Raw genomic sequence first — 14916 nt, forward strand, 5'->3', positions numbered from 1 at the left:
CTGAGGACTAAAATATTTCAACCTGGGTAAAAAGCTGAGGCTGTAAAGGAGCACTCAGCACATCTAAGGACAAAAACAGGACAACCCACACATAGTCCTACAGAGGTTATAATGGTCGTAGGTCCAGATGCCAGAGCCTTGTTGGCCTGCAGAAATCAGTTACTGGGGAGTACTGTGTGGAAGTGAGGTTGACATTTGGATGTTTTGCAAGATGGTTACAACCTAAATGAGTTATCTTTGATTTTCTATTACATACGTAGTTTTATAGTTACAAATATTTATTATAAATTAATGTACTTTTTATGTCATCACTGAAAATAAGTTAAACCCAACGTAGAGTAAGTCTAAAAGTTACTGATTTACTACATTAAAAACTAACGGCAACACACATCTACTTCTCAAAACCAAATGTCTATGTTAGCCTTAAATATGAACTTTAACTCACTCTTATGTTGCAAATGTATGCGCTTATGCTCCCTCTTTCTCTCTCTCTGTGTGTGTGTTTACTGGAAGGATTTCTTTTCTCTCTCTTTCTGTATTAATATATGTGTATGTGCACCCTCCTCGCTCTCTCTCACTAACACCCACACTCCATATCTCCCCCCCTTTTCCTCTCTCAGTATTCAGAATATTGTACAGTGGAACCTTGATAACTCGAACTTGAGGGGAAAAAGAAAAAAATCGAGGTATCAAGGATTTCGACTTACCAAGGTTCGAGTTATTGAGGGCCAAAATTGCCGACTTCGTGTTATAGAGGCCTAAACACATTAACAATGATGGTTACATACAAGGCAGGGTGGGGGAGTTTAAGTCCAACGACATGATTGTTGATCACCTGACATTGTACGTACGCACCCTACACTTTGACTTATTGAGGTCCATGCGACTAAAACTTCGACTTATAGAGGTGATTAGAATTTAACTTCGACTCATAGAGGTTTTCCATAGTCTACCCTCGAGTTATTGAGGTGGAACGGCATCCCATAAACTGTACAAAAATTCGTCTTATCAAGGTTTTATTCGAGTTGTTGTGGTAAAATTAGTATTGAGTGTTATGGACAATTCAAGGGGATTACAAAAAGTTCGACTTATCAAGAAATTTGAGATGTTGAGGTTCGAGATATCGAAGTTCCACTGTATTTTAAAGCGAAGCCTTGATTTTGACCCTCATCTCCCCCCGGAAAATTTTCTGTAGATTTTAACAAATGTAACTTAAATAGTATACTCGTTGCTGTTGTTCTTGTAAAGACACTATTTGATTTCACTGCTATGAGATTAACCATATCATTTTTCAAAAGGATCAAAACAAGAGTTAAATTCCATAACCTCTATTGATCACCTGATATGTATTAGAATATCTAAATCAAGACAACTTCAGTTGGCAGGGCATGTAGCATTCATGGGAAACATTACAAAAGTCTACTGGGTTATTATTGGGCAACCTGATGGTAAGAGACCTGTGGGAAGGGCAGGGAATGATAATATTAAGACGAATCTGAAAGAATTGATGTGGAATGTCGAGAGTGGATCTATCTTACCAAAGATAGAGAGATGGGAGATACACGTTACCACGGTAGTAAACTTTAAGGTTTTGGAATGCCAGAGAGCTGGTTACTTGGTTACGTAAAGTTTTAACATGGTAATTTCTTAATTTTGCATACATCAAGATTGTCTTCATTGCAAGCTTTTGAGGAGTTTCAACATTGCCAAAACCAAACAGCAGGAAACCGTAGTGGTAGTTGAACAATTTAAAGGGCTTCGTGCAACAATGTAACAAGCCACATCTGGCACATTTTTTTAGTAGAATATTTACCTTTGAAAATTATCATACTTTTTATTATCCCTTTAATATTCATCAAGCCTCACTATAGCTCAAAGCAGAAGTATATTTTAAGTGTTACTTTACTCAAATTTCATTATTTTCTAAAATAATACATGGTTTTGTCATGTTGTATATCTCATACTATAAACCAACTTAAAGTCTCACAACACCAATATGATGTACCTTCTATAAATCATCTTAATAAATATCACATTAAGGTTTTTAGGTGTATGACAAGGGTCGGGTATCCTATTCTACACCCTCGAATTTTGAATATTTTTTTTTCATTATGAAGATTATGTGATCCTATTTGTGAATTAAAAAAAAATTGGAGCACGGAAAGAAGTATTTACGACTGTACAGCCGTTTAAAGTTGCGATTTTGTCGTTTGAAATTGTTGAGTCCAAATTTCCCACCAGTTCCGGGCTCCGCCCCTGGGGCAATTGACTTACCGCCCCCTACTGCTACTGCGGCCCTGCCTTTATCTATAGAGTCCCTTTTAAAGGCACGTTAGAAATTGGCCAAAGTCACCTGCCCCCAACACTATTTCTCACTGTTTTCCGCATTGACACATGAAGATACAAAAAATGAAGGCTAAAATTAAACCAAAGAAGGTAACTTACCTCTTTTTACCAATGCCAGGTATTGAATTGTGGGTCGAAATTCAATTTGTAATTCCAAAAATGAAGTAACTTCTACATTGAAAGTCCTTGTTGTCCTTTTCCACAGAATACCAACCTCCACTCCCATCCCACAAGTCATTTAGAAAAAACAACCCTCCCCTTTACGGCATGCAGTTGCAGAAAAAAAATATTATTTCCAATTTCTGAAGTCGCATAAATGAAATCCAATGTCTGAAATGTCCAATCCGCCAATATATCACACAAATATCATATTGCAATCGCAAATGTTCCTATTGCACAAGTCAATCATTAGAAGAAAAAGAAGAAAATTAGACGTGCACCTGTGACATAAATACATCATTCGCCATCATAAAGTTCTGAAAAACCTTTTTGACGTAAAAAAAAGGTAAAGTGCTCCCCTGTGCTTAGCACCACGCCATGAAGGTGTATAGGTGGTGTGGGGGTAACACCCCACCCTTTCTTGATCCGGTCATGAGTGGGGGTGATGTGATCAGCATCACGCCCCTGACCACCTTTACCCCCCACGGTTTCCCCCAGGTACTCATGTCATTCGACGCTGGGTGGGCGCCGGGACCGCTTCCATCGTTAGAAAAGTTCCCGGATTTGAACCGGCCGGGGATCGAACCCGGGACCTTGAGCATGGTAGTCAGACGCATTACAGACTGAGCCACATTATGCAAGGAATTTTAATTTCACAAAAAACGTAAGTTTCGTAGCACGTAGATCTAAAAAATTACTTTCCGCGCTATTTAGAAACATCGTTTATTATGAAGAACTAATTTTTGTAACGAGAATATTTGAAATGTGCGAAAAATCGAGGGTGTATAGAAGGGTACCGGAGTCTATGACAAATTAGATTTGTTAATCTACAAAGACGCCGGATGAAGTTCAGATTAAAAAGACATATATTTGATGCCGTAAATATATATTTTTTATTAAATATTTGCACAAATTATTTTATTGCTTGGTTACTTGATTTGAGGGTTATGAATTATCACCTGATGGTTGATACTCAATATCCTTATCACTATCGTCTACAAGGTAACAGGAGTCATCACGAAATTAGCAACAAAGTATCAGCCTTAAACAAGAAGAGGGATAACCATTTGGGCTAAAACATGACAGTCTTCATGGTGCAGCTATCTCTTTGAAATTTATAGAAGCCCTTCAATTATGTTTGTTGATATTGACATCTAAGAAATTTGCATCATTGTTATCAGTGTTAGCGTACTGAATACCAACTAAATGCCATGCGCTTGCTGTGTCACATGCTGGAAAACAACAATCTATAATACACAACATATCGATATATTATAATACTCACCTCTTTCAATTCTGCTAGTGTATTCTCCAGTAGCTTAATGCGATCACACAACTTTATATTTTCATCTGAAATTAATAAAGAATTGCATAGAATACATTAATGGTAACACAGTACATATAAATATTTTGAATAATTGCAAAAATGTAGCTTAAAGATGTACATATTGTTGTCATACTGTACACTACGCAATGCACTGAAAACAATATGAGGGGAAGTGGAGGTAGGACTCCAAACATTCTCAACCTCAACCTCTACCTACACTTAATCCAGCACCACTTTATGCTGAAATATGGCAGAAATTTTTCAGCTGAAATCACCCACCATGATAATGAAATGCGGGTATACCGTGCTGCAGCCAGACAATCAACGGACTGGTCCACAATACATAAGCACAAATGGTTATTAACTGAAAAGCTTGGCTAGAGCATGAACCCTAAGTAGTGGGATTGTGAGTGGAACACTCAAAGTCCGTGCCTGCCCATATTATCACCCAGGCAATCAATAACATCTCCACTTAACCATACTTCTTTGTATGAGGCACAATCGCTTACCAGGGGTTGTATTGGTCGATGCCTCTGCTAGAGATTTAACCTTGTCGCTGCTAGTAGCTTCGTCCCCCATATTCATCGGAATTACAAAATACTCCCAAGCCACGATTTTATCACAGAGTTTCAACAAGATGGCCTTAATAATAATTAACCAGCAACCATGTATATTGTTAAGTATCTCTGTTGAAAAACTGCAACAATGACCTAATTTTGGCAATAGATAACTCCCGATTTTATATTTTAGTCAAACTAATACTGAACCAACACCAATAGACATTTGAAACCTGTGCACCCAATCACAACACCACCATAATCAGGTTTTCTACACAGTAGCGAACGACTTCTTTTTAATAACTTGTCTTTCCTATGTTGGCTCAAGTCAAATTTGAAATTTCCTCGAAGGACTGAACCATTCAGGGATGTGGAAGCACAGTATTAACAACTATATTATTATCAGTATAGGTTGTGGCATAATTTATACTTTACAGTCTCGTATCTTCTCGTGTAGAACATTTAAACACCAAAGCTAACAACTTAGTCAATAAAATATGATTGTACATCAAAAAGAGCTAGGCTAAATATTAAATGCACAGTAAAAGAGAAATGCACTTCTAGTAACGGAATTTATTGAAGATAAACTTTTAACTTCGAGTTCCTACTTAAAAATTAAAGATTTATTTCAAAATAATGTTTAAAAAAACTGCAGATATATCACACTTCATTGTCTGATAGCAGAAGAACAGCCTTTATAGATTCTACCAAGTCAGTAACTCTGGTTGCAATTAAGAATATAGCATATTTTGTGCTTGTTCTGCAGGCATTTCATCAATCAGTAGTTAACGCGGTGTCAACTGAGATAGAAACATACAAAAACAGGGTGGCCACTCTAGGACCATTATAAAATTAAAGTATAATTCCAGGTTTTCAATCTGAACTTTCTAAAAATTCAAGGATGCAAACAAATGTTTTTTTTTTCAATTTCAACCTCTCACCACACACACACAAATATATTAACAATAATAAGCGTCTGTGTGATTGCAATGTATCCAAAAAAATTAATTCAATTCAATGAAATGGTATATACATTTTAAATATTTAATTTAAGGCACAGAGTTCACATACGCCATTTCACACACTCTGACTTGAAGTGCATCTACAAGCAAAAGTCACAAATGTTACGCAATATACTACCAAAACAATTGGTTATCATATATGAATTTCTAACTCAAATTTACCTAATCAACTTCAAGATATCTTATCTTGTAATCATCTTTCACTGTCTGTTCTGCAAAAGACACTATAGGTCTCGCGTGACAACTTGAATTCTGGGGAAAGTAGAAATCCGAGAAGGCCATATGGGTTTCATCAAAACAAAAAAAAAAAAAAAAAGGCAGGCTGGTGGAGCAAAAGTCCAATGTTGCCATCTACAGATGTAAACAATTAACTTGTCACTCAGTTTAGATGTAGATTTGCATAATTCGGAAAAAGAGGGTCTACATTGCGAAGCCAGGCAAGAAATGTGGGAGAAGCCTGGTTTCCCAAGATACTCGCCGATATCCATGGCGGAGTTGTTAGCACAGCGTGCTACGAAGCAAGAAGCCCCAGGTTTGAATTCCGGCCTGTAGATGGTAGTGTTTTTGTGAGTGTCCATACATCAATATCGTCATTCCTTGTCATCTTCACGATTAGCCAAAAGTGGCAGGAAAGCCAAGTAAAATAAACCAAATCAATTAATCCAATTTGGATAAAGGGGGTTATTAATTCATCGATGGATTTTATTTATTTTATTTCACTTTCCTGTCACTTTTGGCTAATCGCGAAGATCAGGATGACTTATGATAAGACAAAACTGATCAAGGGACAATTACAAAAAACACCCAAGCTGGTACCTACACCTATCAAAGCGAGGAAAAATCAATTTTCGAATTGGAGTCGCATTATGGAAATGTTTACTTGATCTTTGTTTTCCTTATTAAAGAACTGACTCCAAAGGAGGTTTTGATGGAAAAACCAGATATTATTATTATTATATATATATATATATAACCAATTTCCTTAGAGATATTCATGACTGCCCAAACACTGGAAGAGCCGTGTACTATTTAGACGAAACATACATAAATGAACATCATACTGTGCCTAAACGTGGCAGTGTGACAAAGACGTTGTACGCAGGGACCTGTAACGTACCCCAACTTGTAACGCTGTCAAGTTACGAACGGAACTATCGATATGCGTTACAATAGCATTGGCGTTCCAGACAGTACAGGACAGATTGGACCTACCAACAACCTGGGGAAATTAGGCATAACGTTACTCAACGACCCATTCGCTTCAGGTACTGAGTGGAACGGGTCTTGGATGGAATGGGTACGATCGTACCCATACATACTGTACCGGAATGGTGGCTACCGGGTACGAAATGGAACCACAGGTTTGTAACCAGTACTAAATAACTATGATCAGCGCTTGTTCTTAAAATACCGGAACATGGATAGAAATGGATGAAGCGGGTAATATTTGTAACAGGAAGTTACGGTACGTATCAAAACACATACTGAGCGTATCCAAATTAATTTACTGTCAATCAAAATTCCATAGCAGCAAATGGAATACCGATAAAATTACACTTCTTTGTTTAAAAACTACTTATAATAACTTTAGAAAAAAGTAATTCGTGTTTTTTCTGAATAATTATTTATCAGAAAAATATGTATAAATACTATCTAGTTTATCTTCTATTAATTTGTTAATAATGGTCAGCTAAGCAAAAATAGAAACAATTAGATTTAACAAGACCATGTATAATATACTAATTACAATGACCTGCGCAGAAAGTCGATATTCGTCCTTCAGGCAACCAGCATGTGCAGTACGCACCATTAGGTTTAAAATAGATAGAGAAGTGAAATTCAGTTTGATGGTAGATTATGCTATTAAGAGCATGGGAAATCAACATGATTGAGGCAAACCGGAAGTTGCTAGACGCCATATTGCAAAAATGTTACTTCTTAACATAGAGAAGTAAAATTCGGTTTCGAGGTAGCTTATGCTAATTAGAGCATGGCAAATCAACATGATTGTGGAAAACCGGAAGCTGATGGACGCCATATTGGAAAATACTACTTTTTAAGATAGAGAAGTGAAATTTGGTTTGATGGTAGCTTATGTCAATTAGAGAATGCCAAATGAACACAATTGTGGAAAACCGGAAGTTGATGGACGCCATATTGAAAATTGCTACTTCTTAAGATGGAGAAGTGAAATTGGGTTTCAAGGTAGCTTATGCTAATTAGAGCGTGGCAAATCAACATGATTGTGGAAAACCAGAAGCTGATGGACGCCATATTGAAAAATACTACTTCTTAAGATAGAGAAGTGAAATTCGGTTTGAAGGTAGCTTATGCCTATTAGAGCATGGAAAAATCAACATGATTTTGGGAAACCGGAAGCTGATGGACGCCATATGGAAAAATACCACTTTTTAAGATAGAGAAGTAAAATTCGGTATCATGGAAGCTTATGTCAATTAGAGCAAGGCAAAATCAACATGATTGTGGAAAACTGGACGTTGATGGACGCCATACTGAAAATTGTTACTTCTTAAGATAGAGAAGTGAAATTCGGTTTGATGGTAGCTTATCCTAATTAGAGCATGAGAAATCAACATGATTGTGAAAAACCTAAAGTTGATGGATGCAATATTGAAAAATGTTATTTCTTAAGATAGAGAAGTCGAATTTGGTATAATGGTAGCCAACGCTAATTAGAGCATGGCAAATCAACATGATTGTGGAAAACCGAAAGCTGATGGACGCCATACTGGAAACTACTACTTTTTAAGATAGAGAAATTAAATTCGGTTTAATGGTAGCTTATGCTAATTAGAGCATGACAAATCAATGAAGTTGTGGAAATCCGGAAGTAGATGGACGCTATATTGAAGAATATTGGTTCTTAAGATAGAGAGGTGAAATTTGGTTTGGTGGTAGCTTCCGATAATTACGTAGAGACCTGTAAACTAGATCCATTGCGCCCTGCGACCCGCCCGGCATAATGGTAAGCCATACCCGCCCACTCCCGCCCTGAGTAGCTGTTGTCTTGAATCAGTCCGACCGAACTGCATAGAAGAGAGAGTTTACGCGCCCATCAGTACCTGGCCTTGTTCAAGAATGGGTGGGCTGCCGATGACACAATACAATTCTTTACGAGAGGTGCGATTAGAGGAAATAAAGTTTTTATGATGACGCTATTGATTATTTTGTTCAGTCTTATCGCCTGTGAATGATCCGAGCCGTAGCTGCCGCGAAAGGGAATGCAGAGGTGTTGGGAAGGGTCCGTAAGATTGACTATGGGTTCTTGAAATATAGAACTTACGAAATTCAACAGGTAGTTGTATGAATGATTGAAACACCCTCCCTTGCCCGGGAAAAACAAATGCTACCACTACCTAAATAGAGGCGGCAAAATCTCCCTCGGACAAGCGAAATACCGTTACGGTCCAGGTTAAGTTCGTGTGTAGGAACCGGTGACCAACAGTGCATAGTGATACGCCATATCGAATAAAAACAAAGACATATGTACTTTCAAATTACCACCTCTTTACCTGTAGCCGGGAAGCGGCTAGCTGCATACATGAAAATCACGGGTAGCGACATGCATACGAAAATGATATAGCCCAAAATTAACATGAAAATAACAAGTATATTCTATTCATAACCAACAAAAATGGAATCATTACAGGTCCCCACACTTGCACTCTCACATTCTCTCTCAGATTCAATCCTGATGGGGTCATCGACACAAGAAATTATACATGACATGCACAGGTTTTATGACGACAAGCCCTAATTATTGCATTCTCAAATTAATTTTATCTTACTTTTTGCCTAATCAGGTCATTTGTGATTTTGCTCCAGTGCTACTTAAATCCTAGCCAGCCCTTACTTAAGTTCACCTCTTGTTTTTTAAAAAAGAAACTAGTCGGCGCGGTGACAATACATTACTTGACCAGTATAAACAAAGGCGTCTCAACGGCAATTACATTCACGTGGGCGGACGTTTTCCTTTTACAAGACCTCACGTGGTTCCAAACATAACAAATAACCTCCGTTGAGCGGCTCAAACAATATACTCTCTAGCAGGCGGGACTTAAACACTTCGCCGCGACGAGCAATCCACATTACCAGGCAAATACTTTAACAAATAATCACATATGCGACCGGACATAGCCAGCAGCGACACAGCGCTGACACATAAAAATGAACAAACCTCAAGTAGAATATGCAATTAAGCGGGCGGCGCTTTACTATAATAGTACGCACTTTAAACAAATACAAAGGAGCACAAAAACAATGAATTTAAGATAATAAAAAATATCACAAGGAATAAGAAAAATTGACCTGAGACGAATAGATTACAAATGACAAGCGCGACGGGAGTTCGATATAAAATTTCGAGTTGAGTGGGCGTTTTCAAAATGTCGACGAATTTCAAGGGCGTTCTCTAAATCAATCGGGCCGTCACGTGTTAAGGTTCACACAGAAGAATACTTTACCATCTCTCAGCTTCCGGGGTGCATCCAGGCGTCTTTATGGGCGATTGAAAACACATAGTATCCACGCGAAAGGTTCCTTTGGTCGCGACGATGAAGATGCGAAAAGGATTCAAACACCTAGTTCCCCGGCTCCTCTTCCTCTCGGGATCGGTGTATCTCCGTGGTATGGCGCGGTTCGGACGTCGCATCTGAGCGGTCGTTGTAGGCGTCGTCGGCGTCGTCGGGGCGTCAACATCTCTCTCTACGTCTCTCTGTCGCGGCTGGTGGGCGTCGTCGAGGCGTCAACGTGGCGGATGGTAGGCGTCGTCGGCGTCGTCGGGGCATCAACATCTCTCTCTACGTCTCTCTGTCGCGGCTGGTAGGCGTCGTCGGCGTATCAATAGGGCGGCGTTCGACGTTCTCTCTCTCTCCATGGCGGCGGATAGGCATCGTCGGCGTAACTTCTTCTGACATCAGGCGAATCGACGTAATGCCCTCATCTCTCTTCTCCCTCTAGCCCGCCATAGTTTCCGGTGTTCCTCGTTTCTCAAAAATTATAAATGGCGTAAGGTAATCACGGAAACAGTTTCGCTTCAACTTCCCCCAGCGGTTGAGGTAGGCGCACTCGTGTAGACTTACTGCCTATCACACACACTGGTGTTCGCACAACACAACAAAGTCCACTGTACACGAAAGGTAGCACGAAGGTGCTCTCGTTCCAAGAATCGCGGCAAAACTGTATATGGAGAGGTAGCACGGAGCTGCTCTCACTACAAGGATCGCGGTAAGACTGTGTATGGAGAGAGTTAGCACGGAGCTGCTCTCACTACAAGGATCGCGGTAAGACTGTGTATGGAGAGGTAGCACGGAGCTGCTCTCCCTACAAGGATCGCGGTAAGACTGTGTATGGAGAGGTAGCACGGAGCTGCTCTCCCTACAAGGATCGCGGTAAGACTGTGTATCGAAAAACCATGTCCTTAGTTTTATTTACATTTTGAAAAACGACGCTAGGCGATCGTTGAAGCGACGCTTCCGAAGGGTCAGTCCACTTTGCTCTATTGTCTCCAAACTAGGACGTACCGTGTCCGAAGTTGACTTGTGCGGATTAAGCTTCCGCCTGGCTGTCGCCCATAGCTCAATTGCAATCGCTGTCCACAAACTGATCAATTAGAACCGATTTGATCTGGCGTCCGTAATTGTCGCTTGATCGTGACGAAACTCCACACATCCGTCCTTGCACACATGCCGCTGCGCTGGTATAAGTTTCACATGAATCGGACCGTTGGAAACCGAGATATTTAAATGTTTGTCATTACGGTCGAATTTCCTAAGCTTTAGACGCATAGCGTGACCCTTCAGGTGCTCACCCTTAACACAAGCGAATGTCTCGTTCCTCCCGTCGGCTTGGCAAAAATCAAATATGTAATCTTACAAATTAAAACACTCAACACTTTGAATCAACACGTCTTTTTACCGCTACATACATGAATAATAATGATAATAATAAAAAAAGTAAAAAAAAAAGTAAAGTGTTCCCCTGTGCATAGCACCACGCCATGAAGGCGTATAGGGGGTGTGGGGGTAACGCCAAATAATAATGACGGTAAATCTGACTGTCACATAGTGTTGGATATATAAACATTTAGAATTGAGATGTGTTATTATTTATAGTAAGGTTACACGTAAGGAGTACGTTAAAAAACAATTATTAGTGTAAAAGTCCGTTACTACGTTTAATTTGTCTATGTTCTGGGGAGAAGAAGCTGACTACCATGTGTGTACACCCCTTCCTCATATAGTGACGTTGCAGCTTATTTACGTTACTGTAATCCAGTGTTTGGAAAGTTAGTTTTATTCTTAAAGTATTGACTTACACATATTGCGCTAAACAATAATTGAATTATATTTACAGTTACTCATATGAGAAATTTGTCATGCTTAAATTAGCACAAGCTACCATCAAACCGAATGTCATTTCTCTATCTTAAAAATAAACATTTTTCACTATCGCGCTCATTAACTTCCGGGTTAAACAATCAAGTTGATTTGCCATGCTTTAATTACCATAAGTTACCATCAAACCAAATTTTACTTCTCTATATTAGAAACTAGTATTTTTCAATATTCGTCCATCAGCTTCCGGATTTCCACAATCATGTTGATTTGCCATCCTTTAATTACCATAAGTTACTTTGAAACCGAATTTCACTTCTCTATCTTAGAAATAAACATTCTTCAATATGGTGTCCATCAACTTCCGGTTTTCCACAATCATGTTGATTTGCAATGCTCTAATTGGCCTAAGCTACCTACAAACCGAATTTCACTTCTCTATCTAAAAATGTAGTATTTTTCAATATGGCGTCCATCAGCTTCCGGTTTTCCACAATCATGTTGATTTGCCATGCTCTAATAAGCATAAGCTACCTTGAAACCGAATTTCACTTCTCTATCTTACGAAGTAACATCTTTCAATATGGCGTCCATCAACTTCCGGTTTTCCACAATCGTGTTGACTTGCCATGCTGTAATTGACATAAGCTACCATCAAACCAAATTTCACTTCCCTATCTTAAAATGTAGTATTTTTCAATATGGCGTCAATCACCTTCCGGTTTTCCACAATCATGTTGATTTGCCATGCTCTAATAAGCATCAGATACCTTGAAACCGAATTTCACTTCTCTATCTTACGAAGTAACATCTTTCAATATGGCGTCCATCAACTTCCGGTTTTCCACAATCATGTTGACTTGCTATCTTGTAATTGACATAAGCTACCATCAAACCAAATTTCACTTCTCTATCTTAAAAAGTAGTATTTTTCAATATGGCGTCCATCAGCTTCTGGTTTTCCACAATCATGTTGATTTGCCACGCTCTAATTAGCATAAGCTACCTTGAAACCCAATTTCACTTCTCTATCTTAAGAAGTAACAATTTTCAGTATGGCGTCTAATTTCCAGTTTTACCAAAATCATGTTGATTGGCAATGCCCTAATTAGTATAAGTCAAATCGAATTTAATATCTGTTATTTAGTAGGTAACATTTCTCAATATGACGTACATTAACTTCCCCTTTTTCCAGATGTATTAATTGGTAATATTCTAATTACTATAAACTATCATCATGTCGAACTTTCAATATCTTGCTTGAAAAGAATTATTTTTCAATATGTTGGCATCACCTTGCACCCTATAATTACATGTAGGCTATTGGTTATATAAAAGTAACATTATTAATAACAAATCTCAGGATTCCATATTTTTATATATATATTGCCTACAACCTCCAATAATAGCCGATTGTTCAAGAATTTGACAATTAAAGTTTTAAAATGAAGAGTTACATGACTCATATATTTTCTGATCCATTCAATACCCATTTGATTAGTTGAAAATAAGTTTTGTTACAATTGTACCCGATCCCAAAGTTTCAGGTATACCCATCATGATTTTGTACCGGTATGATTCTAAGGAGAGTACGTACCATAACGGAACCGGCATTCAGAGAAGAAATGAGTTCCACGCTTTCTGGTACGGGTATAATAACGTTCCACTCTGTGTACCCGAAGCTCTATCGGGTACGAACGGAACGGTACAGCAGAAGCGTTACTGTTCGCCTTACCAAGTGGTTCTGGTATTTTCTTTGGAACGGTCCACGACATTTGGGCCGGTACCCGGTATGGAAATAACGCGGAACGATGACAAATACCAATGAATTGCATTACGATACAAGTCCCTGGTTGTAAGGCCTTTACCACCAAGTGGAAAAGGAAGGAGAGGCTTCTAATGGTAAGCATCGGCGCAGCACAGTTTGCAAGTAAAATATTTGGGGCCCTTAGTGAATACATATATCGAGAAGAGACGTATATACACACTGATGATGTGAGAGTGGTGGACACACGTCTTAACCCAAGAACTTCCATTATGAAAAGGAGAGAAAAGGGGGGAAGAAGAACTTGCAGCATTGTGTACAAAGCAAATATGGCTGTAATAGGTTAGAAGGTCGATATACTTCTTTTTTCTTTTTCAATTAAAAGAACATTGGGTACATACAGCCTTGATAAGAGATCTTCTTGGTTATCACAGGCATTCTGGTAACATATATTGAGTTAGTGTGGTTGTAAACACTGCTTTTGAAGGGTGGAGAACTCATTATGAGGGTTATCACAGCCTGCGCGGTCAACTGGAATACTTTCTCCCCAGAGCTCAAGTTATGGCACGAGACCTATAACAAAGTAAACGGATTGAGAGAATTCTGTTTTACAATCCAAGAAGCTTTCCTTTCCTTCCTTGATAAAAATCAAACTGTGAAAAACTTGCCTCAAGGAATTTATAAATATGTATAAATTCAATGTGATTTGGAATAATAAAAGTTGCAATTTTTCTCATCTACAGAGAGAAATGCACGCAGAAATCACACATAATTCCTGGAATTCAAGCAATCCCTGGTGAGTAGCCACCATGAAAAACGACGCTAAGTAATCAAAATAACAAAAAAAGTGTCATAAACTATATCTAAAAAAAAATGTAAAAAATAATAATTGTACAACTGTCTAAAATCACTATACATTTGACATTCCTGAATCAAAAAAAAATGTATCACTACAAGAACTGTGTAGTTGAAACCTAATAGATTGAGAGATATGCCATTTTGTGACTTGCTACAGGAAATTCCATCAACGGGAAAGCAACTTCTTATATATATTTGCAGGTTAGGTTTGGTAGCCTTAGCTTAGGTTACGTTAGGTGGTTTCCTTTGGTGCCGGAATATACCTTTGACACCCAGGAGCTTCGAGATGACATCCTGCTGATGCAGCAGAACCCCTCGACTGTTGGTGAGCTTGTAGCGCTCGGTCTTCTCCGCATCCTGGGCGATCCTCAGCTCTTCCCTCAGAACCTGTGTCACATGGTGCAGCTCGTCATTCTCCTTCTGGGTGTTCGTGTACAACTAGGAATTAGAAGACATGCTCTCATGAAATAGGCCTGAATGGAAACAATATTTACTAATATCTCAAATTAAACTTGACTACTACACT

The 14916-nt window shown here is 38.7% G+C and overlaps 1 protein-coding gene across 5 annotated transcripts in view; it reads right to left on the minus strand.

Annotated features, from left to right (window-relative positions):
* The window catches only part of LOC145992631 (uncharacterized), a 59933-nt gene that overhangs the window by 22607 nt on the left and 22410 nt on the right, over positions 1–14916 (minus strand). For 4 of the 5 annotated variants that reach the window (XM_083128996.1, XM_083128998.1, XM_083128994.1 and 1 more), the window contains exons 3-4: positions 14654–14828; positions 3791–3855 (exon numbers count right to left, since the gene is read on the minus strand). In XM_083128996.1, the coding sequence (XP_082985122.1) occupies positions 3791–3855; positions 14654–14828 (240 nt within the window). Of the gene's footprint in view, positions 1–3790; positions 3856–4341; positions 4474–14653; positions 14829–14916 lie in introns of those variants that run through there. The other variant, XM_083128999.1, reaches the window with a different exon arrangement.

Source organism: Lepisma saccharinum, chromosome 9 (genome assembly GCF_977018435.1).
Source record: "Lepisma saccharinum chromosome 9, izLepSacc3.1, whole genome shotgun sequence".
Taxonomy (NCBI): domain Eukaryota; kingdom Metazoa; phylum Arthropoda; class Insecta; order Zygentoma; family Lepismatidae; genus Lepisma; species Lepisma saccharinum.